The sequence below is a fragment of the Petromyzon marinus genome (assembly GCF_048934315.1).
Source record: "Petromyzon marinus isolate PM22_M1 ecotype Great Lakes invasive population chromosome 73 unlocalized genomic scaffold, UKy_Petmar_22M1.pri1.0 chr73_unloc.5, whole genome shotgun sequence".
Lineage (NCBI taxonomy): Eukaryota > Metazoa > Chordata > Hyperoartia > Petromyzontiformes > Petromyzontidae > Petromyzon > Petromyzon marinus.
In genome coordinates, this window is record NW_027422611.1 from 187428 (window position 1) to 214172 (window position 26745).

Consider the following 26745-nt stretch of genomic DNA (forward strand, 5'->3'; position numbering starts at 1 on the left):
GCAGGAGCCAGAGCCGGTCCACCGGACCTCCTGAATGCCGCATAGATCCAGGCGGTACCGGTCCAGCTCCCGACAGAGGAGTGGCAGCCTCTCCTCCGCAGTGAGCGTTCGAACATTCCACGTGGCCACCCGTAGTGGCTTTTCATTGTTTCTGGAGTAGCACCGAGGGTAGAGATTCAATCTCCTGGCTCCGCCAATTGGGGTTTGGCCAGGAGACGTCATAGACGCCTGGCCCCCCGGGGCCTCCGGCACAAGCTTATTAGTTACATATTTCAGTTTAACTCGTGGTTTAGTGGTAATTAATTGAAGGTGGAGGGGTTACCAGCCCCTCGCACCCGTCCAGAGCCCCCGTTTAGCCCCTGTGGTGGACACAGACGCCGTGAGGGGAGGAGCCAATCAAAATTGGCCATCCCCCCACAGCACTGTCCACGACAGAGTTGCCCGTCCGGCACCGCGAGGAGGTAGGGGGTTGTTTTGCCACACAAAAGACAAAGACAAGGATCCCCCGTGTAGCCTTAACAGACTGTAGGGGCAAGTGCTGTTAGCGAGCACCTATGAAGGCCGGAACGGCACACGAGGGGGTGGGTGGCCAGCACCACGCCCGACCGCCTTTGTCTCCCTAGTGGCAATGTTTACACACCGCACCAGGTACTCATTTGAGGCTGAGTCGACCTAGGGGAGGCCCGTGACCGGTTCAGATAATCGTCACTGGTGTTGGCCGTGAGCGGGAATCGAACCCGGGTCGCCAGGTTCATAGCGCAGCGTAGCGCTAACCGCTACACTATCGCTCCCCATAGACACACACACAGAGACACAGGTAGACACACACACGTACATACACACACATAGACAAACACACACAAAGACACACACATAGACAAACACACACAAAGACACACACACACACAGACAGACATAGACAAACACACACAAAGACACACACACACAGACAAACACACACAAACACACACAAACACACACAAAGACACACACACACAGACATAGACAAACACACAAAGACATAGACAAACACACACAAAGACACACACACAAAGACATAGACAAACACACACAAAGACACACACACACACAAACACACACAAAGACACACACAAAGACACACACACACACACATAGACAAACACACACAAAGACACACACAGACATAGACAAACACACACAAAGACACACACACAGACAAACACACACAAACACACACAAAGACACACACAAACACACACAAAGACACACACACACACAGACGTGGGTGTATAAATTGAGGATTGTGAGTAACCACGTATGGCACACTACAGCACAAGATAATAAGACCGCCATGCTGTATTTACAGGCGACATGGGAGAAGTTCTACACAGCTGCACAACAACAGCCTCACGGTAAACAAACAGCAGCCTCACGGTTAACAAACAACACCCAATCAACATAACAACAGCCAATCAAAACACAGCAGCCTCACGCAACACAACAGCCAATCAACACGCAGCAGCCTCACAACACAACAGCCAATCAACATAACAACAGCCAATCAACATAACAACAGCCAATCAACACACAGCAGCCTCACACAACACAACAGCCAATCACCACGCAGCAGCTTCACGCAACACAACAGCCAATCGACACGCAGCAGCCTCACAACACAACAGCCAATCGACACGCAGCCCGTACAGCCAATCACCACGCAGCAGCTTCACAACACAACAGCCAATCGACACGCAGCAGCTTCACAACACAACAGCCAATCAACACACAGCAGCCTCACACAACACAACAGCCAATCGACACGCAGCAGCCTCACAACACAACAGCCAATCACCACGCAGCAGCTTCACAACACAACAGCCAATCGACACGCAGCCCGTACAGCCAATCACCACGCAGCAGCTTCACAACACAACAGCCAATCGACACGCAGCAGCTTCACGCAACACAACAGCCAATCGACACACAGCAGTCTCACAACACAACAGCCAATCGACACGCAGCCCATACAGCCAATCAACACGCAGCAGCTTCACAACACAACAGCCAATCGACACGCAGCAGCCTCACACAACACAACAGCCAATCACCACGCAGCAGCTTCACGCAACCACAGCCAATCGACACGCAGCAGCCTCACAACACAACAGCCAATCACCACGCAGCAGCTTCACACAACACAACAGCCAATCGACACGCAGCAGCTTCACAACACAACAGCCAATCGACACGCAGCAGCTTCACAACACAACAGCCAATCACCACGCAGCAGCCTCACACAACACAACAGCCAATCGACACGCAGCAGCTTCACAACACAACAGCCAATCGACACGCAGCAGCCTCACACAACACAACAGCCAATCGACACGCAGCAGCTTCACAACACAACAGCCAATCGACACGCAGCAGCTTCACAACACAACAGCCAATCGACACGCAGCAGCCTCACACAACACAACAGCCAATCGACACGCAGCAGCCTCACAACACAACAGCCAATCGACACGCAGCAGCCTCACACAACACAACAGCCAATCGACACGCAGCAGCCTCACAACACAACAGCCAATCGACACGCAGCAGCCTCACGCAACACAACAGCCAATCGACACGCAGCAGCCTCACAACACCACAGTCTCCCCTCCCCCCCCGCCGCCCCCCTCCACTCCCATTGGCTGGGACGACCCCCGACGCCGTCAGAAGCTGGATGCTCATTGGCCGTCGCTCGGCCCTCACGCTCGCGAGCCCGCCCGGCGCTCTCCCATTGGCCCGCCCGGCGTTGGCGCTCGCGCCAGCAACAACCCCGGCTCCGATTGGTCGACGGCTCTGCCCGTCGCGACGACGCCGCTCGAATCCGATTGGCCCCTGGCGGGAGCTGCCGATAATTTTTTGGCTTCTTCGGGTAAAGCGACGTAGGCTTTGGAAAATTAAAAAATAATTTAAAGTAAAAAAGCAAAGAGCAGGCACGGCTATTTATTTATCTATTTATTTAACTATTTATTTATTTATTCTCTCCGCCTGACGGAGACCGCTTGCGTTGCGATCGAAAGGTCGTGGAGGGGGGTTGATTTTAAATTTTATTTTTAATTTTATTTTAAATTTTATTTTAAATTTTATTTAAAATTTTATTTTTAATTTTATTTTAAATTTTATTTTAAATTTAATTTTAAATTTTATTTTTAATTTAATTTTAAATTTTATTTTAAATTTTATTTTAAATTTTATTTCTAATTTTATTTCTAATTTTATTTTAAAATGTTATTTTTAATTTTATTTTAAATTTAATTTTAAATGTAATTTTAAATTTTATTTTTAATTTTTACCCGATTTATCGTTTTATCATTTATTGGCGATATTTAACTTTTCTTTGTAATTTATTATTTTATTTTAAATTTTATTTTTTATGTTTATTTGTCCTTTTTTATTTTATTTTTAGCTGCAATAAAAAAATTTATTTTTCAATTTAATTTCTAATTTTCTTCGAATTTTCTTTCAAATTTCACGCGTAGTTTTACTTGATTTATCGTTGTCTTTTTTTTAACGATATTTTTAGTTGCAATTAAATGGTTATTTAACTTTTCTTTGTAATTTATTTTATTTTATTATAAATTTTATTCTTAATTTTGACCTGATTTATCGTTTTATTTTTTAACGATATTTTTTCCTCTGTAATTTATTATTTTATTTTAAAATTTATTTAATGTTTATTTTACTGCCTTTTTAATTACATTTTTAGCTGCAATAAAAAAATTCATTTTTCAAATTAATTTCTAATTTTCTTCGAATTTTATTTCAAATTTCACGCGTAATTTTATTAGATTTATCGTTGTCTTTTTAAGTATGTTTTTAGTTATAATTAAACGTGCATTTTGCTTTACTTTTAATTTGTGAGTTTATTTTTAATTTAAATTTTAGTTCCAATCAAATTGATATTGAATTTTCAATTTAATTTGTAAATTTTTTTATTTAATTTTTAATTACATTTTTATTTGTATTTTCTATCGACGTGGCTTTACCGAAAGGTCCAAAGTAAAAACTGCTGTTTGTTAGTTGTCGATTACCGATTGGCCGACGCCGCGCTTATTTATTCAGTTTAACAATCCGCCTTCCGATTGGCTGGCGGGCCGACTGCCTCCGCGAGGGATCCTTCGCTCCGATTGGCCGCGGAGGTGGCGGGCGGGGCCGGGGATCCTTCGCTCCGATTGGCCGCGGGGGTGGCGGGCGGGGCCGGGGATCCTTCGCTCCGATTGGCCGCGGGGGTGGCGGGCGGGGCCGGGGATCCTTCGCTCCGATTGGCCGCGGGGGTGGCGGGCGGGGCCGGGGATCCTTCGCTCCGATTGGCCGCGGGGGTGGCGGGCGCCTCGGGAGGCCGGCTCTGATTGGTCGATCCGTCGGCGCCGAGGAAGCCCTCCCAGCCCTTGATTCGCTCGTCACGCTCCCGGCTCGTCTCCTCCACCTGGAACGTCAACAACAAAACAACAACAACAACAACATCAACAACAACAACGTCAACAACATCAACAACAACGTCAACAACAACATCAACAACAACAACATCAACAACAACATCAACAACAACAACATCAACAACAACATCAACAACAACATCAACAACAACGTTAACAACGTCAACATCAACAAGAACATCAACAACAACATCATCAACATCAACAACGTCAACAACGTCAACAACAAAACAACAACAACTACAACATCAACAACAACAACAACATCATCAACAACAACAACATCATCAACATCAACAACAACAACGTCAACAACAACATCAACAACAAAACAACAACAAAACAACATCAACAACAACATCAACAACAACAACAACATCATCAACAACATCAACAACAACAACGTCAACATCAACAACAAAACAACAACATCATAAACAACAACATCATCAACATCAACAACATCAACAACAAAACAACAAAACAACATCAACAACAACATCAACAACATCAACAACAACATCAACAACAACAACATCAACAACAACAACATCAACAACAACAACATCAACAACAACAACGTCAACAACAACAACATCAACAACGTCAAAAACAACATCAACAACATCAACAACAACAGCGTCAACAACATCAACAACAAAATCAACAACATCAACAACAACATCAACAACAACATCAACAGCGTCAACAACAACAGCGTCAACAACAACGTCAACAACAACGTGGACAACACCAACAACAACATCACTACTAACATCATCAACACCACCCACTCAACCACCCACCCACTCAACCCGCCCACCCACCCACCCACCCACTCAACCACCCACTCACCCACTCAACCACCAACTCAACCACTCACCCACTCAACCACCAACTCAACCACCAACTCAACCACTCACCCACTCAACCACCCACCCACCCACTCACCCGCCCACCCACCCACTCAACCACTCACCCACTCAACCACCCACCCACCCACTCACCCACTCACCCACACACTCACTCAACCACCCACTCACTCACTCACCCACCCACTCACTCACTCACTCACCCACCCACTCAACCACCCACCCACCCACTCACCCACCCACTCACCCACTCACCCACCCACACACCCACCCACCCACCCACTCACTCACTCACCCACCCACCCACTCACTCACTCACTCACCCACCCACTCACCCACCCACCCACCCACTCACTCACTCACCCACCCACTCACCCACCCACCCACTCACCCACTCACCCACCCACCCACCCACTCACCCACCCACTAACCAACCCACCCACCCACTAACCCACCCACTCACCCACCCACCCACTCACCCACCCACCCACTCCCCCACCCACCCACCCACCTGGTAGTCTGTGACACCGTCCCAGGTCTCTGCCTGGAGCTGCCTCCCACCGAACCAGCGGCCGTGCAAGGAGGCCACACAGCGGTCGGCCTCCTCTGCCTCGCGGAACGACACGGACGCAACTCCGTCCGGGTGTCTCTGAGAGAGACACGGGGGGAGAGAGACACGGGGAGAGTGAGACACGGGGAGAGTGAGACACGGAGAGAGAGAGACACGGGGAGAGGGAGACACGGGGAGAGAGAGACACGGGGAGAGAGAGACACGGGGAGAGAGACACAGGGAGAGTGAGACACGGGGAGAGAGAGACACGGGGAGAGTGAGACACGGGGAGTGAGACACGGGGAGTGAGACACGGGGAGAGTGAGAGACACGGGGAGAGAGACACGGAGAGTGAGACACGGGGAGAGAGAGAGAGACACGGGGAGAGAGAGACACGGGGAGAGAGAGACACAGGGAGAGAGAGACACGCGGGGATACGGGGAGAGAGACACGGGGAGAGTGAGACACGGGGAGAGAGAGACACGGGGAGACACTGGGAGAGAGAGACACGGGGAGAGAGACACAGAGAGAGAGACACGGGGAGAGAGACACAGAGAGAGAGACACGTGGAGAGAGAGAGACACGGGGAGAGAGAGACGCGGGGAGAGAGACACGGGGAGAGAGAGACACGGGGAGAGAGAGACACGGGGAGAGAGAGACACGGGGAGAGAGACATGGGGAGAGAGAGACACGGGGAGAGAGAGACACGGGGAGAGAGAGACACGGGGAGAGAGAGGCACAGAGAGAGAGAGACACGGGGAGAGAGACACGGAGAGACGCGGAGAGAGAGACACGGGGAGAGTGAGACACGGGGAGTGAGACACGGGGAGAGTGAGACACGGGGAGAGAGACACGGGGAGAGAGACACGGGGAGAGAGAGACACGGGGAGAGAGACACGGGGAGAGAGACACGGGGAGAGAGAGAGACACGGGGAGAGAGACGCGGGGAGAGAGAGACACGGGGAGAGAGAGACACGGGGAGAAAGACACGCAGGGACACGGGGAGAGTGAGACACGGGGAGAGAGACAGGGAGAGAGAGAGACATGAGGAGACGCGGGGAGAGAGACACGGGGAGAGAGAGACACGGGGAGAGAGAGAGACACAGGGAGAGAGAGACACGGGGAGAGAGAGACACGGGGAGAGACACACGGGGAGTGAGAGACACGGGGAGAGAGACACGGGGAGAGAGACACGGGGAGAGAGAGACACGGGGAGAGAGACACGGGGAGAGAGAGACACGGGGAGAGAGACACGGGGAGAGAGAGACACGGAGAGACACGGGGAGAGAGACACGCGGGGACACGGGGAGAGAGACACGGGGAGAGTGAGACACGGGGAGAGAGACACGGGGAGAGAGAGACACGGGGAGTGAGACACGGGGAGAGAGACATGGGGAGAGAGACACAGGGAGAGTGAGACACGGGGAGAGAGACACGGGGAGAGAGACATGGGGAGAGAGACACGGGGAGAGAGACACGGGGAGAGAGAGACACGGGGAGAGAGACACGGGGAGAGAGACACACGGGGAGAGAGAGACACGGGGAGAGAAAGAGACATGGGGAGAGAGACACGGGGAGAGAGAGACACGGGGAGAGTGAGACACGGGGAGTGAGACATGGGGAGAGTGAGACACGGGGAGAGAGACACGGGGAGAGAGAGACACGGGGAGAGTGAGACACGGGGAGTGAGACATGGGGAGAGTGAGACACGGGGAGAGAGACACGGGGAGAGAGACACGGGGAGAGAGACACGGGGAGAGTGAGACACGGGGAGAGAGAGACACGGGGAGAGAGACACGGGGAGAGAGAGACACGGGGAGAGAGAGACACGGGGAGAGAGAGACACGGGGAGAGAGAGAGACATGGGGAGAGAGACACGGGGAGAGAGAGACACGGGGAGAGTGAGACACGGGGAGTGAGACACGGGGAGAGAGACACGGGGAGAGAGAGACACGGGGAGAGAGAGACACGGGGAGAGAGAGACACGGGGAGAGAGAGAGACATGGGGAGAGAGACACGGGGAGAGAGAGACACGGGGAGAGTGAGACACGGGGAGTGAGACATGGGGAGAGTGAGACACGGGGAGAGAGACACGGGGAGAGAGACACGGGGAGAGAGACACGGGGAGAGTGAAACACGTAGAGACACAGGGAGAGACACGGACAGACGCGAAGAGAGAGACACGGGGAGAGAGGCACAGAGAGAGAGAGACACGGGGAGAGAGACACAGAGAGACGCGGGGAGAGAGACACGGGGAGAGAGAGACACGGGGAGAGAGAGACACGGGGAGAGAGACACGGGGAGAGAGACACGGGGAGAGAGAGACACGGGGAGAGAGACGCGGGGAGAGAGAGACACGGAGAGAGAGAGACACGGGGAGAGAGACACGGGGAGACACGGGGAGACACGGGGAGACACGGGGAGACACGGGGAGAGAGACACGGGGAGAGAGAGACACGGGGAGAGTGAGACACGGGGAGAGAGACACGGGGAGACACGGGGAGAGAGACACGGGGAGAGAGAGACACGGGGAGAGAGAGAGACACGGGGAGAGAGAGACACGGGGAGAGAGAGACACGGGGAGAGAGAGACACGGGGAGAGACGGAGAGTGAGACACGGAGAGACGTGGAGGGAGAGACACGGGGAGAGACACGGGGAGAGTGAGACACGGACAGAGAGTCACGGAGAGACACGGAGGGAGAGACACGGAGAGACACAGAGTTCGTGAGTGAGTGAGGGACGAGTGGGTGGGTGAGTGGGTGAGTGAGTGAGGGGTGAGTGGGTAAGTGAATGGGTGGCGAGTGGGTGGGTAAGTGGGTGATTGGGTGAGTGAGCGAGTGGGTGAGCGAGCGAGTGGGTGAGTGAGTGAGCGAGCGGGTGAGTGAGTGAGCGAGCAGGTGAGTGAGCGGGTGAGTAAGTGAGTGAGTTGGTGAGTGAGTGAGTGGGTGAGTGAGTGGGTGAGCGAGTGGGTGAGTGAGTGAGCGAGCGGGTGAGTGAGCGGGTGAGTAAGTGAGTGAGTTGGTGAGTGAGTGAGTGGGTGAGTTGGTGAGTGAGTGAGTTGGTGAGTGAGTGAGTTAGTGAGTGAGTGAGTTGGTGAGTGAGTGAGTGGGTGAGTAAGTGGGTGGGTGAGTGGGTGAGTGAGTTGGTGAGTGAGTGAGTGAGTTGGTGAGTGAGTGAGTGGGTGAGTGAGTGGGTGGGTGAGTGGGTGAGTGGGTGAGTGAGTGAGTAAGTGAGTGAGTTGGTGAGTGAGTAAGTGAGTGAGTTGGTGAGTGAGTGGGTGAGTGGGTGAGTAGGTGAGTGAGTTGGTGAGTGAGTTGGTGAGTGAGTGAGTGAGTGGGTGAGTGAGTAGGTGAGTGAGTTGGTGAGTGAGTTGGTGAGTGAGTTGGTGAGTGAGTGAGTGAGTTGATGAGTGAGTGGATGAGTGAGTGATTGGTGAGTGAGTTGGTGAGTGAGTGGGTGAGTGAGTTGGTGAGTGATTGGTGAGTGAGTTGGTGAGTGAGTTGCTGGGTGAGTGAGTTGGTGAGTGAGTGGGTGAGTGAGTTGGTGAGTGATTGGTGAGTGAGTTGGTGAGTGATTGGTGAGTGAGTTAGTGAGTGAGTGAGTTGGTGAGTGAGTTGGTGAGTGTGTTGGTGAGTGAGTAGGTGAGTTGGTGAGTGATTGGTGAGTGAGTTGGTGAGTGAGTTGGTGAGTGAGTTGGTGAGTGAGTGAGTGAGTTGGTGAGTGATTGGTGAGTGAGTGGGTGAGTGAGTGAGTTGGTGAGTTGGTGAGTGAGTTGGTGAGTGAGTTGGTGAGTGAGTGGGTGAGTTGGTGAGTGAGTGGGTGAGTAAGTGAGTGAGTTGGTGAGTGAGTGGGTGAGTGAGTGGGTGAGTTGGTGAGTAAGTGAGTGAGTTGGTGAGTGAGTGAGTGAGTGGGTGAGTTGGTGAGTGATTGATTGGTGAGTGAGTGAGTTGGTGAGTGAGTGAGTGAGTAGGTGAGTGAGTAGGTGAGTGAGTGTGTAGGTGAGTGAGTGAGTGAGTAGGTGAGTAAGTGAGTGAGTTGGTGAGTGAGTGGGTGAGTAGGTGAGTGAGTTGGTGAGTTAGTGAGTGAGTGAATGAGTTGGTGAGTGATTGAGTGGGAGTGATTGGTGAGTGATTGGTGAGTGATTGGTGAGTGAGTTGGTGAGTGAGTGAGTGGGAGAGTGAGTGAGTAGGTGAGTGAGTAAGTGAGTGAGTTGGTGAGCGAGTTGGTGAGTGAGTAGGTGAGTGAGTGATTGGTGAGTGAGTTGCTGAGTGAGTGAGTGGGTGAGTGAGTGAGTGAGTTGGTGAGTGAGTTGGTGAGTTAGTGAGTGAGTTGGTGAGTGAGTGAGTAGGTGAGTGAGTTGGTGAGTGAGTGAGTAAGTGGGTGAGTAAGTGGGTGGGTGAGTGAGTAGGTGAGTAACTGAGTGATTGGTGAGTGAGTGAGTGAGTGGGTGAGTGAGTGAGTAGGTGAGTGAGTTGGTGAGTTAGTGAGTGAGTGAATGAGTTGGTGAGTGAGTGAGTGGGAAAGTGAGTGATTGGTGAGTGATTGGTGAGTGAGTTGGTGAGTGAGTTGGTGAGTGAGTTGGTGAGTTGGTGAGTGAGTTGGTGAGCGATTGGTGAGTGACGCTCACATCAAAAAGGATGACTTTCTTGACACAGCCAAACTTTTCACTTTCGGAGCGCAGATCATGAGAAATCTCATTCAGCACCAGCGGATCCTCCTGTGATACAACCACCTTGTCAACCTCAGGGGTAACCTCAGGGGTAACCTCAGGGGTAACCACCTTGTTAACCACTTTGTTAACCACTTTGTTAACCACCTTGTTAACCACCTTGTTAACCACTTTGTTAACCTCAGGGGTAACCTCTTTGTTAACCTCAGGGGTAACCTCTTTGTTAACCTCTTTGTTAACCACTTTGTTAACCTCAGGGGTAACCTCTTTGTTAACCACTTTGTTAACCACTTTGCTAACCTCTTTGTTAACCACTTTGTTAACCACTTTGTTAACCACCTTGTTAACCACTTTGTTAACCACTTTGTTAACCTCAGGGGTAACCTCAGGGGTAACCACCTTGTTAACCACTTTGTTAACCACTTTGTTAACCACTTTGTTAACCACCTTGTTAACCACCTTGTTAACCACCTTGTTAACCACTTTGTTAACCTCAGGGGTAACCTCTTTGTTAACCTCAGGGGTAACCACTTTGTTAACCTCTTTGTTAACCACTTTGTTAACCTCAGGGGTAACCTCTTTGTTAACCACTTTGTTAACCACTTTGCTAACCTCTTTGTTAACCACTTTGTTAACCACTTTGTTAACCACCTTGTTAACCACTTTGTTAACCACTTTGTTAACCACTTTGTTAACCACTTTGTTAACCACATTGTTAACCACCTTGTTAACCACTTTGTTAACCTCAGGGGTAACCTCAGGGGTAACCTCAGGGGTAACCACCTTGTTAACCACTTTGTTAACCACTTTGTTAACCACCTTGTTAACCACCTTGTTAACCACTTTGTTAACCACTTTGTTAACCTCAGGGGTAACCTCTTTGTTAACCTCAGGGGTAACCACTTTGTTAACCTCTTTGTTAACCACTTTGTTAACCTCAGGGGTAACCTCTTTGTTAACCACTTTGTTAACCACTTTGCTAACCTCTTTGTTAACCACTTTGTTAACCACTTTGTTAACCACCTTGTTAACCACTTTGTTAACCACTTTGTTAACCACTTTGTTAACCTCAGGGGTAACCTCTTTGTTAACCACTTTGTTAACCACTTTGTAAACCACTTTGTTAACCACTTTGTTAACCTCAGGGGTAACCTCAGGGGTAACCACTTTGTTAACATCTTTGTTAACCACTTTGTTAACCGCCTTGTTAACCACCTTGTTAACCACTTTGTTAACCACTTTGTTAACCTCTTTGTTAACCTCTTTGTTAACCGCTTTGTTAACCGCTTTGTTAACCGCTTTGTTAACCACCTTGTTAACCGCTTTGTTAACCACTTTGTTAACCACCTTGTTAACCACCTTGTTAACCACTTTGTTAACCTCTTTGTTAACCACTTTGTTAACCTCTTTGTTAACGACATTGTTAACCACTTTGTTAACCACTTTGTTAACCACCTTGTTAACCACTTTGTTAACCACATTGTTAACCACTTTGTTAACCTCTTTGTTAACCACCTTGTTAACCACTTTGTTAACCACTTTGTTAACCACTTTGTTAACCACTTTGTTAACCTCTTTGTTAACCACTTTGTTAACCACTTTGTTAACCGCTTTGTTAACCTCTTTGTTAACCACTTTGTTAACCACTTTGTTAACCACTTTGTTAACCACCTTATTAACCACCTTGTTAACCACTTTGTTAACCACTTTGTTAACCACTTTGTTAACCTCTTTGTTAACCACTTTGTTAACCACTTTGTTAACCGCTTTGTTAACCTCTTTGTTAACCACTTTGTTAACCACTTTGTTAACCGCTTTGTTAACCTCAGGGGTAACCACTTTGTTAACCACTTTGTTAACCACTTTGTTAACCTCTTTGTTAACCACTTTGTTAACCTCAGGGGTAACCACTTTGTTAACCTCAGGGGTAACCACTTTGTTAACCACTTTGTTAACCACTTTGCTAACCACTTTGTTAACCACTTTGTTAACCGCTTTGTTAACCTCTTTGTTAACCACCTTGTTAACCTCTTTGTTAACCACCTTGTTAACCACTTTGTTAACCACTTTGTTAACCGCTTTGTTAACCTCTTTGTTAACCACCTTGTTAACCACTTTGTTAACCACCTTGTTAACCACCTTGTTAACCACCTTGTTAACCACTTTGTTAACCACTTTGTTAACCACTTTGTTAACCGCTTTGTTAACCACTTTGTTAACCACTTTGTTAACCACCTTGTTAACCACTTTGTTAACCTCAGGGGTAACCTCTTTGTTAACCGCTTTGTTAACCTCTTTGTTAACCACCTTGTTAACCTCTTTGTTAACCACCTTGTCAACCACTTTGTTAACCACCTTGTTAACCACTTTGTTAACCTCAGGGGTAACCTCTTTGTTAACCGCTTTGTTAACCTCTTTGTTAACCACCTTGTTAACCTCTTTGTTAACCACCTTGTTAACCTCTTTGTTAACCACCTTGTTAACCACTTTGTTAACCACTTTGTTAACCGCTTTGTTAACCTCTTTGTTAACCACCTTGTTAACCACTTTGTTAACCGCTTTGTTAACCACCTTGTTAACCACCTTGTTAACCTCTTTGTTAACCACTTTGTTAACCACTTTGTTAACCACTTTGTTAACCTCAGGGGTAACCACTTTGTTAACCGCTTTGTTAACCTCTTTGTTAACCACTTTGTTAACCACTTTGTTAACCGCTTTGTTAACCTCTTTGTTAACCACCTTGTTAACCACCTTGTTAACCACTTTGTTAACCACTTTGTTAACCACCTTGTTAACCACTTTGTTAACCACTTTGTTAACCACTTTGTTAACCTCAGGGGTAACCACTTTGTTAACCACTTTGTTAACCACTTTGTTAACCTCTTTGTTAACCACTTTGTTAACCTCAGGGGTAACCACTTTGTTAACCTCAGGGGTAACCACTTTGTTAACCACTTTGTTAACCACTTTGCTAACCACTTTGTTAACCACTTTGTTAACCGCTTTGTTAACCTCTTTGTTAACCACCTTGTTAACCTCTTTGTTAACCACCTTGTTAACCACTTTGTTAACCACCTTGTTAACCACTTTGTTAACCTCAGGGGTAACCTCTTTGTTAACCTCAGGGGTAACCTCTTTGTTAACCACTTTGTTAACCACTTTGTTAACCGCTTTGTTAACCTCTTTGTTAACCACCTTGTTAACCTCTTTGTTAACCACCTTGTTAACCACTTTGTTAACCACCTTGTTAACCACTTTGTTAACCACTTTGTTAACCACTTTGTTAACCACTTTGTTAACCTCAGGGGTAACCTCTTTGTTAACCTCAGGGGTAACCACTTTGTTAACCTCAGGGGTAACCACTTTGTTAACCTCAGGGGTAACCACTTTGTTAACCACTTTGTTAACCACTTTGTTAACCTCAGGGGTAACCACTTTGTTAACCACTTTGTTAACCACTTTGTTAACCTCTTTGTTAACCACCTTGTTAACCACTTTGTTAACCACTTTGTTAACCACTTTGTTAACCACTTTGTTAACCTCAGGGGTAACCTCTTTGTTAACCACTTTGTTAACCACCTTGTTAACCACTTTGTTAACCACTTTGTTAACCACTTTGTTAACCACTTTGTTAACCTCAGGGGTAACCTCTTTGTTAACCTCAGGGGTAACCACTTTGTTAACCTCAGGGGTAACCACTTTGTTAACCTCAGGGGTAACCACTTTGTTAACCACTTTGTTAACCACTTTGTTAACCTCAGGGGTAACCACTTTGTTAACCACTTTGTTAACCACTTTGTTAACCTCTTTGTTAACCACCTTGTTAACCACTTTGTTAACCACTTTGTTAACCACTTTGTTAACCTCAGGGGTAACCTCTTTGTTAACCACTTTGTTAACCACTTTGTTAACCTCATTGTTAACCACTTTGTTAACCACTTTGTTAACCACTTTGTTAACCTCAGGGTAACCTCAGGGGGGTAACTACTTTGTTAACCGCACTGTTAAGGTGGTAGTAGAGGTAGTTGTGGTAGTGGTTGTGGTAGTAGTGGTAGTGGTTGTGATAGTGGTTGTGGTAGTAGTGGTAGTTGTAGTAGTAGTGGTAGTAGTAGTGGTTGTGGTAGTTGTGGTGGTGGTAGTAGCAGTAGTGGTAGTGGTTGTGGTAGTGGTTGTGGTAGTGGTAGTAGTGGTAGTTGTGGTGGTTGTGGTTGTAGTAGTAGTGGTAGTAGTGGTAGTTGTGGTGGTAGTTGTGGTAGTTGTGGTGGTAGTAGTAGTGGTAGTTGTGGTGTTAGCTGTGGTAGTTGTGGTGGTGGTTGTGGTAGTTGTGGTGGTGGTTGTGGTAGTAGTGGTAGTTGTGGTAGTAGTAGTGGTAGTTGTGGTAGTAGTGGTAGTGGTTGTAGTGGTTGTGGTAGTAGTGGTAATTGTGGTAGTAGTGGTAGTAGTTGTGGTAGTAGTGGTTGTGGTAGTTGTGGTGTTAGTTGTGGTAGTAGTGGTAGTGGTTGTGGTAGTTGTGGTAGTAGTGGTAGTGGTTGTAGTGGTTGTGGTAGTAGTGGTAATTGTGGTAGTAGTTGTGGTTGTGGTAGTAGTGGTAGTTGTGGTGGTAGTTGTGGTGTTAGTTGTGGTGGTAGTTGTGGTGGTAGTTGTGGTAGTAGTAGTGGTAGTACTAGTACTAGTGGTAGTAGTAGTGGTGGTGGTGGTAGTAGTTGTGGGAATCATAGTGGTAGTGGTAGTTGTGGTGTTAGTAGTAGTGGTAGTTGTGGTGGTGGTTGTGGTAGTAGTTGTGAAAGTAGTGGTAGTTGTTGTGGTAGTTGTTGTGGTAGTTGTGGTGGTAGTTGTGGTGATGGTAGCAGTGGTGGTACTTGTGGTGGTAGTTGTGGTGGTGGTAGTTGTGGTGGTTGTGGTAGTAGTGGTAGTTGTGGTAGTAGTAGTAGTAGTTGTGGTAGTAGTGGTAGTAGTTGTGGTAGTAGTGGGAGTTGTGGTAGTAGTGGTGGTAGTTGTGGTAGTGGTTGTGGTAGTTGTGGTGGTAGTAGTGGTGGTAGTAGTGGTGGTGGCTGTGGTAGTTGTGGTGGTAGTAGTGGTGGTAGTAGTGGTAGTAGTAGTGTTAGTTGTGGTAGTTGTGGTAGTTGTTGTGGTAGTTGTGGTGGTTGTGGTAGTTGTGGTAATAGTAGTGTTAGTTGTGGTAGTTGTTGTGGTAGTTGTGGTGGTAGTTGTGGTAGTAGTGGTAGTGTGGTGGTAGTAGTGGTAGTTGTGGTAGTAGTGGTAGTTGTGGTAGTAGTGGTAGTTGTGGTAGTAGTGGTAGTATTGGTAGTAGTGGTAGTTGTGGTAGTAGTGGTAGTATTGGTGGTAGTTGTGGTGGTTGTGGTAGTAGTGGTGGTAGTAGTGGTAGTTATGGTAGTAGTGGTGGTAGTTGTAGTAGTTGTAGTAGTAATGGTAGTAGTGGTAGTTGTGGTAGTAGTGGTAGTAGTTGTGGTAGTAGTGGTAGTAGTAGTGGTAGTAGTGGTAGTAGTTGTAGTAGTTGTGGTGGTAGTAGTAGTGGTAGTAGTGGTAGTTGTTGTGGTAGTAGTAGTTGTGGTAGTAGTGGTAGTAGTTGTGGTAGTTGTGGTGCTAGTAGTAGTAGTTGTGGTGGTAGTAATAGTGGTAGTAGTAGTGGTAGTAGTAGTAGTTGTGGTAGTAGTGGTAGTAGTTGTAGTAGTAGTTGTAGTAGTAGTAGTTGTGGTAGTAGTAGTTGTGGTAGTGGTAGTAGTTGTTGTAGTAGTGGTAGTTGTAGTAGTCGTGGTAGTTGTGGTGGTAGTTGTGGTAGTGGTGGTGGTAGTAGTAGAAGTAGTTGTGGTAGTTGTGGTGGTGGTAGTTGTAGTAGTGGTAGTAGTTGTAGTAGTAGTTGTGGTAGTGGTAGTAGTAGTGGTAGTTGTAGTAGTTGTGGTAGTAGTGGTAGTTGTGGTAGTAGTTGTGGTAGTAGTTGTGGTAGTAGTAGTTGTGGTAGTTGTGGTGGTGGTAGTGGTAGTAGTAGTAGTGGTAGTTGTGGTGGTAGTTGTAGTGGTAGTAGTTGTAGTAGTTGTGGTAGTAGTGGTAGTTGTGGTGGTAGTTGTGGTAGTTGTGGTGGTGGTGGTAGTGGTAGTAGTGGTAGTAGTAGTGGTAGTTGTGGTGGTAGTTGTGGTAGTAGTAGTGGTAGTTGTGGTGGTAGTTGTGGTAGTGGTGGTGGTAGTAGTAGAAGTAGTTGTGGTAGTGGTAGTAGTAGTAGTTGTAGTAGTTGTGGTAGTAGTGGTAGTTGTGGTAGTAGTTGTGGTAGTAGTTGTGGTAGTGGTAGTAGTAGTTGTGGTAGTTGTGGTGGTGGTAGTAGTGGTAGTAGTAGTGGTAGTTGTGGTGGTAGTTGTAGTGGTAGTAGTTGTAGTAGTGGTAGTAGTAGTGGTAGTTGTGGTAGTGGTAGTGGTAGTAGTTGTAGTAGTAGTTGTGGTAGTAGTAGTAGTAGTGGTAGTTGTAGTAGTTGTGGTAGTAGTGGTAGTTGTGGTAGTAGTTGTGGTAGTAGTTGTGGTAGTGGTAGTAGTAGTTGTGGTAGTTGTGGTGGTGGTAGTAGTGGTGGAAGTTGTGGTAGTTGTTGTGGTAGTTGTGGTAGTAGTAGTGGTAGTAGTTGTTGTGGTAGTGGTAGTTGTGGTAGTTGTTGTGGTAGTGGTAGTTGTGGTAGTTGTGGTAGTCACCTGGAAGTCACTGGGGTGGAACAGGTGGTGGATGATCACCACTCTTTCGTGTTTCAGGCGCAGACTTCCCGGGGTCCTCTCCGGCTTCCAGTCCAGCTGCCTGCAAACACAACGAGCACACTAACTAGCACACTAACTAGCACACTAACTAGTACACTATCTAGTACACTAGCACACTAACCAGTACACTAACTAGTACACTAGTACACTAACTAGTACACTAACTAGCACACTAACTAACTAGTACACTATCACACTAACTAGTACACTAACTAGTACACTAACTAGTACACTAACACACTAACTAGTACACTAACTAGTACACTGTCACACTAACTAGCACACTAACTAGTACACTAACTAGCACACTAACTAACCAGTACACTATCACACTAACTAGTACACTAACTAGTACACTAACTAGTACACTATCACACTAACTAGTACACTAACTAGTACACTATCACACTAACTAGTACACTATCACACTAACTAGTACACTAACTAGTACACTAACTAGCACACTAACTATCACACTAACTAGTACACTAACTAGTACACTAACTAGCACACTAACTAGTACACTAACTAGTACACCATCACACCAACTAGTACACTAACTAGTACAACATCGCACTAACTAGTACACTAACTAGTACACTAACTAGTACACTAGTACACTAGCTAGTACACTAGTACACTAACTAGCACACTAACCAGTACACTAACTAGTACACTAACTAGTACACTAACCAGTACACTAACTAGTAACTAACTAGTACACTAACTAGTACAATAGCACACTAACTAGTACACTAACTAGTACACTAACTAGCACACTAATCAGTAACTAACTAGCACACTAACTAGTACACTAACTAGTACACTATCACGCTAACTAGCACGCTAACTAGCACGCTAACTATCACACTAACTAGTACACTAACCAGTACACTGTCACACTAACTAGTACAATAACTAGTACACTAGCTAGTACACTATCACACTAACTAGTACACTAACTAGTACACTATCACACCAACTAGTACACTAACTAGTACACTAACTAGTACACTATCACACTAACTAGTACACTAACTAGCACACTATCACACTAACTAGTACACTATAACACTAACTACCACACAAACTAGTACACTAACTAGTAACTAACTAGTACACTATCACACTAACTAGTACACTAAACAGTACACTATCACACTAACTAGTACACTAACTAGTACACTATCACACTAACTAGCACACTAACTAGTACACTAACTAGTACACGATCACACTAACTAGTACACTAACTAGTACACTGTCACACTAACTAGTATACTAACTAGTATACTAACTAGTACACTAACACACTAACTAGTACACTAACACACTAACTAGTACACTAACTAGTACACTAACTAGTACACTATCACACTAACTAGTACACTAACTAGTACACTAGCTAGTACACTATCACACAAACTAGTACACTAACTAGTACACTAACTAGTACACTATCACACTAACTAGTACACTAACTAGTACACTAGCTAGTACACTATCACACAAACTAGTACACTAACTAGTACACTAACTAGTACGCTAACCAGCAACTAACTAGTACACTAACTAGTACACCAACACACTAACTAGTACACTAACTAGTACACTAACACACTAACTAGTACACTAACTAGTACACTAACTAGTACACTATCACACTAACTAGTACACTAACTAGTACACTAACTAGTACACTATCACACTAACTGTCACACTAACTAGTACACTAACTAGTACACTATCACACTAACCACCACACAAACTAGCACACTAACTAGTAACTAACTAGTACACTATCACACTAACTAGTACACTAACTAGTACACTATCACACTAACTAGTACACTAACTAGCAACTAACTAGTACACTATCACACTAACTACCACACAAACTAGTACACTAACTAGTAACTAACTAGTACACTATCACACTAACTAGTACACTAACTAGTACACTATCACACTAACTAGTACACTAACTAGTACACTATCACACTAACTAGTACACTAACTAGTAACTAACTAGTACACTATCACACAAACTAGCACAATAACAAGTACACTGACTAGTACACTAACTAGTAACTAACCAGTACACTAACTTGTACACTAACTAGAACACTATCACACTAACTAGTACACTAACTAGTACACTATCAAATTAACTAGCACACTAACTAGTACACTAACTATCACACTAACTACTACACTATCACACTAACTAGTACACTATCACACTAACAAGTACACTATCACACTAACAAGTACACTAACTAGTACACTAACTAGTACACTATCACACTAACAAGTACACTAACTAGTACACAAACTAGTACACTATCACACTAACTAGTACACTAACTAGTACACTAGCACTCTAACTAGTACACCAACTATCACACTAACTAGTACACTAACTAGTAAACTAACTAGTATACTATCAGACTAACTAGTACACTATCACACTAACTAGTACACTAACTAGTACACTAACTAGTGCACTAACTAGTACACTAACTATCACACTAACAATCACATTAACTATCACACTAACTAGTACACTATCACATTAACTATCACACTAACTAGTACACTAAATAGTACACTAACTATCACAATAACTAGTACACTATCACATTAACTATCACACTAACTAGTACACTAAATAGTACACTAACTATCACAATAACTAGTACACTATCACATTAACTATCACACTAACTATCACACTAACTAGTACACTAACTAGCACACTAACTAGCACAATTACCACTATCATGACAATCACAACCACTATCACAACCACTATCACCACAACCACTATCACCACTATCACTACAATCACTATCACTACAATCACTATCACTACAATCACTATCACCACAATCACTATCATCGCTATCACTACAATCGCTATCACTACAATCACTATCACCACTATCACTACAATCACTATCACCACAATCATTGTCACCACTATCACTATCACCACTATCACTACAATCACTATCACCACAATCACTATCACCACTATCACTACAATCACTATCACCACTATCGCTACAATCACTATCGCCACAATCACTATCACCACTATCACTACAATCACCACTATCACTACAATCACTATCGCCACTATCACCGCAATCACTATCACCACTATCACTACAATCACTATCACCACTATCACAACAATCATTGTCACCACAATCACTATCACTACAATCACTATCACCACAATCACTATCACCACTATCACTACAATCACTATCACTGCTATCACTATCACCCCACTATCACTACAATCACTATCACCACAATCACTATCACCACTATCACTACAATCACTATCACTGCAATCACTATCACCACTATCACTACAATCACTATCACCACTATCACTACAATCACTATCACTACAATCAATATCACCACTATCACTACAATCACTATCACCACTATCGCTACAATCACTATCGCCACAATCACTATCACCACTATCACTACAATCACTATCACCACTATCACTACAATCACTATCGCCACTATCACTGCAATCACTATCACCACTATCACTACAATCACTATCACCACTATCACAACAATCATTGTCACCACAATCACTATCACTACAATCACTATCACCACAATCACTATCACTACAATCACTATCACTGCAATCACTATCACCACTATCACTACAATCACTATCACCACAATCACTATCACCACTATCACTGCAATCACTATCACCACTATCACTACAATCACTATCACTATCACCACTATCACTACAATCACTATCACTACAATCAATATCACCACTATCACTACAATCACTATCACCACTATCACTACAATCACTATCACCACTATCACTACAATCACTATCACTACAATCACTATCACTACTATCACCACTATCACTACAATCACTATCACCACAATCACTATCACCACTATCACTACAATCACTATCACCACTATCACTACAATCACTATCACCACTATCACCACAATCACTATCACCACTATCACTACAATCACTATCACCACTATCACAAAAATCATTGTCACCACAATCACTATCACCACTATCACTACAATCACTATCACCACAATCACTATCACCACTATCACTACAATCACTATCACTGCAATCACTATCACCACTATCACTACAATCACTATCACCACTATCACTACAATCACTATCACTGCAATCACTATCACCACTATCACTACAATCACTATCACTACAATCACTATCACTACAATCACTATCACCACTATCACTACAATCACTATCACTACAATCTCTATCACCACTATCACTACAATCACTATCACTACAAGCACTATCACTACTATCACCACTATCACTACAATCACTATCACCACTATCACTACAATCACTATCACTACAATCACTATCACTACTATCACTACAATCACTATCACTATCACTACAATCACTATCACTACTATCACTACAATCACTATCACTATCACCACTATCACTACAATCAATATCACTATCACCACTATCACTACAATCACTATCACTATCACTACAATCACTATCACTATCACCACTATCACTACAATCACTATCACCACTATCACTACAATCACTATCACTATCACCACCATCACTACAATCACTATCACTATCACCACTATCACTACTATCACCACTATCACTACAATCACTATCACTACAATCACTATCACTACAATCACTATCACCACAATCACTATCACTACAATCACTATCACCACTATCACTACAATCACTATCACTACAATCACTATCACTACTATCACTATCACTACTATCACCACTATCACTACAATCACTATCACCACTATCACTACAATCACTATCACCACTATCACTACAATCACTATCACTACAATCACTATCACTACTATCACTATCACTACTATCACCACTATCACTACAATCACTATCACTACTATCACCACTATCACTACAATCACTATCACTACTATCACCACTATCACTATCACCACTATCACTACAATCACTATCACCACTATCACTACAATCACTATCACTACAATCACTATCACTACTATCACTATCACTACTATCACCACTATCACTACAATCACTATCACTACTATCACCACTATCACTACAATCACTATCACTACTATCACCACTATCACTATCACCACTATCACTACAATCACTATCACTATCACCACTATCACTACAATCACTATCACTATCACCACTATCACTACAATCACTATCACTATCACCACTATCACTACTATCACCACTATCACTACAATCACTATCACTACAATCACTATCACTACAATCACTATCACTACAATCACTATCACTACAATCACTATCACCACTATCACTACAATCACTATCACTACAATCACCACTATCACTACAATCACTATCACCACTATCACTACAATCACTATCACTACAATCACAATCACTACTATCACCACTATCACTACAATCACTATCACTACTATCACCACTATCACTACAATCACTATCACTACTATCACCACTATCACTACAATCACTATCACTACAATCACTATCATCACTATCACTACAATCACTATCACCACTATCACTACAATCACTATCACTACAATCACTATCACTACTATCACCACTATCACTACAATCACTATCACTACTATCACCACTATCACTACAATCACTATCACTACTATCACCACTATCACTACAATCACTATCACTACTATCACCACTATCACTACAATCACTATCACTACTATCACCACTATCACTACAATCACTATCACTATCACCACTATCACGACAATCACTATCACTATCACCACTATCACTACAATCACTATCACCACTATCACTACAATCACTATCACTATCACCACTATCACTACAATCACTATCACTATCACCACTATCACTACAATCACTATCACTACAATCACTATCACTACTATCACCACTATCACTACAATCACTATCACCACAATCACTATCACCACTATCACTACAATCACTATCACCACTATCACTACAATCACTATCACCACTATCACCACAATCACTATCACCACTATCACTACAATCACTATCACCACTATCACAACAATCATTGTCACCACAATCACTATCACCACTATCACTACAATCACTATCACCACAATCACTATCACCACTATCACTACAATCACTATCACTGCAATCACTATCACCACTATCACTACAATCACTATCACCACAATCACTATCACCACTATCACTACAATCACTATCACTGCAATCACTATCACCACTATCACTACAATCACTATCACTATCACTACAATCACTATCACTACAATCACTATCACCACTATCACTACAATCACTATCACTACAATCTCTATCACCACTATCACTACAATCACTATCACTACAAGCACTATCACTACTATCACCACTATCACTACAATCACTATCACCACTATCACTACAATCACTATCACTACAATCACTATCACTACTATCACTACAATCACTATCACTATCACCACTATCACTACAATCACTATCACTACTATCACTACAATCACTATCACTATCACCACTATCACTACAATCAATATCACTATCACCACTATCACTACAATCACTATCACTATCACCACTATCACTACAATCACTATCACTATCACCACTATCACTACAATCACTATCACCACTATCACTACAATCACTATCACTATCACCACCATCACTACAATCACTATCACTATCACCACTATCACTACTATCACCACTATCACTACAATCACTATCACTACAATCACTATCACTACAATCACTATCACCACAATCACTATCACTACAATCACTATCACCACTATCACTACAATCACTATCACTACAATCACTATCACTACTATCACCACTATCACTACAATCACTATCACCACTATCACTACAATCACTATCACCACTATCACTACAATCACTATCACTACAATCACTATCACTACTATCACTATCACTACTATCACCACTATCACTACAATCACTATCACTACTATCACCACTATCACTACAATCACTATCACTACTATCACCACTATCACTATCACCACTATCACTACAATCACTATCACTATCACCACTATCACTACAATCACTATCACTATCACCACTATCACTACAATCACTATCACTATCACCACTATCACTACTATCACCACTATCACTACAATCACTATCACTACAATCACTATCACTACAATCACTATCACTACAATCACTATCACTACAATCACTATCACCACTATCACTACAATCACTATCACTACAATCACCACTATCACTACAATCACTATCACCACTATCACTACAATCACTATCACTACAATCACAATCACTACTATCACCACTATCACTACAATCACTATCACTACTATCACCACTATCACTACAATCACTATCACTACTATCACCACTATCACTACAATCACTATCACTACAATCACTATCATCACTATCACTACAATCACTATCACCACTATCACTAAAATCACTATCACTACAATCACTATCACTACTATCACCACTATCACTACAATCACTATCACTACTATCACCACTATCACTACAATCACTATCACTACTATCACCACTATCACTACAATCACTATCACTACTATCACCACTATCACTACAATCACTATCACTATCACCACTATCACGACAATCACTATCACTATCACCACTATCACTACAATCACTATCACCACTATCACTACAATCACTATCACTATCACCACTATCACTACAATCACTATCACTATCACCACTATCACTACAATCACTATCACTATCACCACTATCACTACAATCACTATCACTATCACCACTATCACTACAATCACTATCACTATCACCACTATCACTACAATCACTATCACTATCACCACTATCACTACTATCACCACTATCACTACAATCACTATCACTACAATCACTATCACTACAATCACTATCACTACAATCACTATCACCACTATCACCACTATCACAACCAGCACTCTGTGGCAGTGAGTGTGGTGAGCGTGGTGGTGAGTGGTGAGTGGTGAGCGTGTTGGTGAGTGGTGAGCGTGGTGGTGAGCGTGGCGAGTGGTGAGCGTGGTGGTGAGTGTGGTGAGTGGTGAGCGTGGTGGTGAGTGTAGTGAGTGGTGAGCGTGTTGGTGAGCGTGGTGGTGAGTGGTGAGCGTGGTGGTGAGTGTAGTGAGTGGTGCGCGTGTTGGTGAGCGTGGTGGTGAGTGGTGAGCGTGGTGGTGAGTGTAGTGAGTGGTGAGCGTGTTGGTGAGCGTGGTGGTGAGTGGTGAGCGTGGTGGTGAGTGTAGTGAGTGGTGAGCGTGTTGGTGAGCGTGGTGGTGAGTGGTGAGCGTGTTGGTAAGCGTGTTGGTGAGCGTGTTGGTGAGCGTGGTGGTGAGCGTGTTGGTGAGTGTGTTGGTGAGCGTGTTGGTGAGCGTGTTGGTGAGCGTGGTGTTGGTGAGGAGGCTGAACTCACTTCTGCTGCTGCTGGAAGAGCTTGCGCTCCTAGCTCCGCTTGCGTCTCTTGCTAGCGTCGTGGTGGTGAGCGTGGCGGTGAGTGGTGAGTGTGGTGGTGAGTGGTGAGTGTGTTGGTGAGTGGTGAGTGTGTTGGTGAGTGGTGAGCGTGGTGGTGAGTGGTGTTGGTGAGGAGGCTGAACTCACTTCTTCTGCTGCTGGAGCAGCTTGCGCTCCTCCTTGCTCCGCTTGCGTCTCTTGCTAGCGTCGTGGTGGTGAGCGTGGCGGTGAGTGGTGGTGAGTGGTGAGCGTGGTGGTGAGTGGTGAGCGTGGTGAGTGGTGAGCGTGGTGAGTGGTGAGTGTGTTGGTGAGCGTGGTGTTGGTGAGGAGGCTGAACTCACTTCTTCTGCTGCTGGAGCAGCTTGCGCTCCTCCTCGCTCCGCTTGTGTCTCTTGCTAGCGTCGTGGTGGTGAGGGTGGTGGTGAGTGGTGAGCGTGGTGGTGAGCGTGTTGGTGAGTGGTGGTGAGTGGTGAGTGTGTTGGTGAGTGGTGAGTGGTGTTGGTGAGGAGGCTGAACTCACTTCTTCTGCTGCTGGAGCAGCTTGCGCTCCTCCTTGCTCCGCTTGCGTCTCTTGCTAGCGTCGTGGTGGTGAGCGTGGCGGTGAGTGGTGAGCGTGTTGGTGAGCGTGTTGGTGAGTGTGTTGGTGAGTGGTGGTGAGTGGTGAGCGTGTTGGTGAGCGTGGTGTTGGTGGTGAGGCTGAACTCACTTCTTCTGCTGCTGGAGCAGCTTGCGCTCCTCCTTGCTCCGCTTGCGTCTCTTGCTAGCGTCGTGGTGGTGAGCGTGGCGGTGAGTGGTGAGCGTGGTGAGTGGTG

At 44.9% G+C, this 26745-nt stretch overlaps 1 protein-coding gene and 1 long non-coding RNA gene across 2 annotated transcripts in view; both read right to left on the reverse strand.

Annotated features, from left to right (window-relative positions):
* LOC142908148 (uncharacterized) overlaps window positions 1-26745 on the reverse strand; it is a 219794-nt gene that overhangs the window by 149610 nt on the left and 43439 nt on the right. The window lies entirely within an intron of this gene.
* Window positions 1265-26745, reverse strand: part of LOC116958175 (17S U2 SnRNP complex component HTATSF1) — a 54173-nt gene continuing 28692 nt past the window's right edge. The window contains exons 7-10 of the mRNA XM_076058427.1: window positions 17254-17353; window positions 10520-10609; window positions 5853-5990; window positions 1265-4459 (exon numbers count right to left, since the gene is read on the reverse strand). Of these exons, the coding sequence (XP_075914542.1) occupies window positions 4097-4459; window positions 5853-5990; window positions 10520-10609; window positions 17254-17353 (691 nt within the window). The 3' untranslated portion in view covers window positions 1265-4096. The remainder of the gene's footprint in view (window positions 4460-5852; window positions 5991-10519; window positions 10610-17253; window positions 17354-26745) is intronic.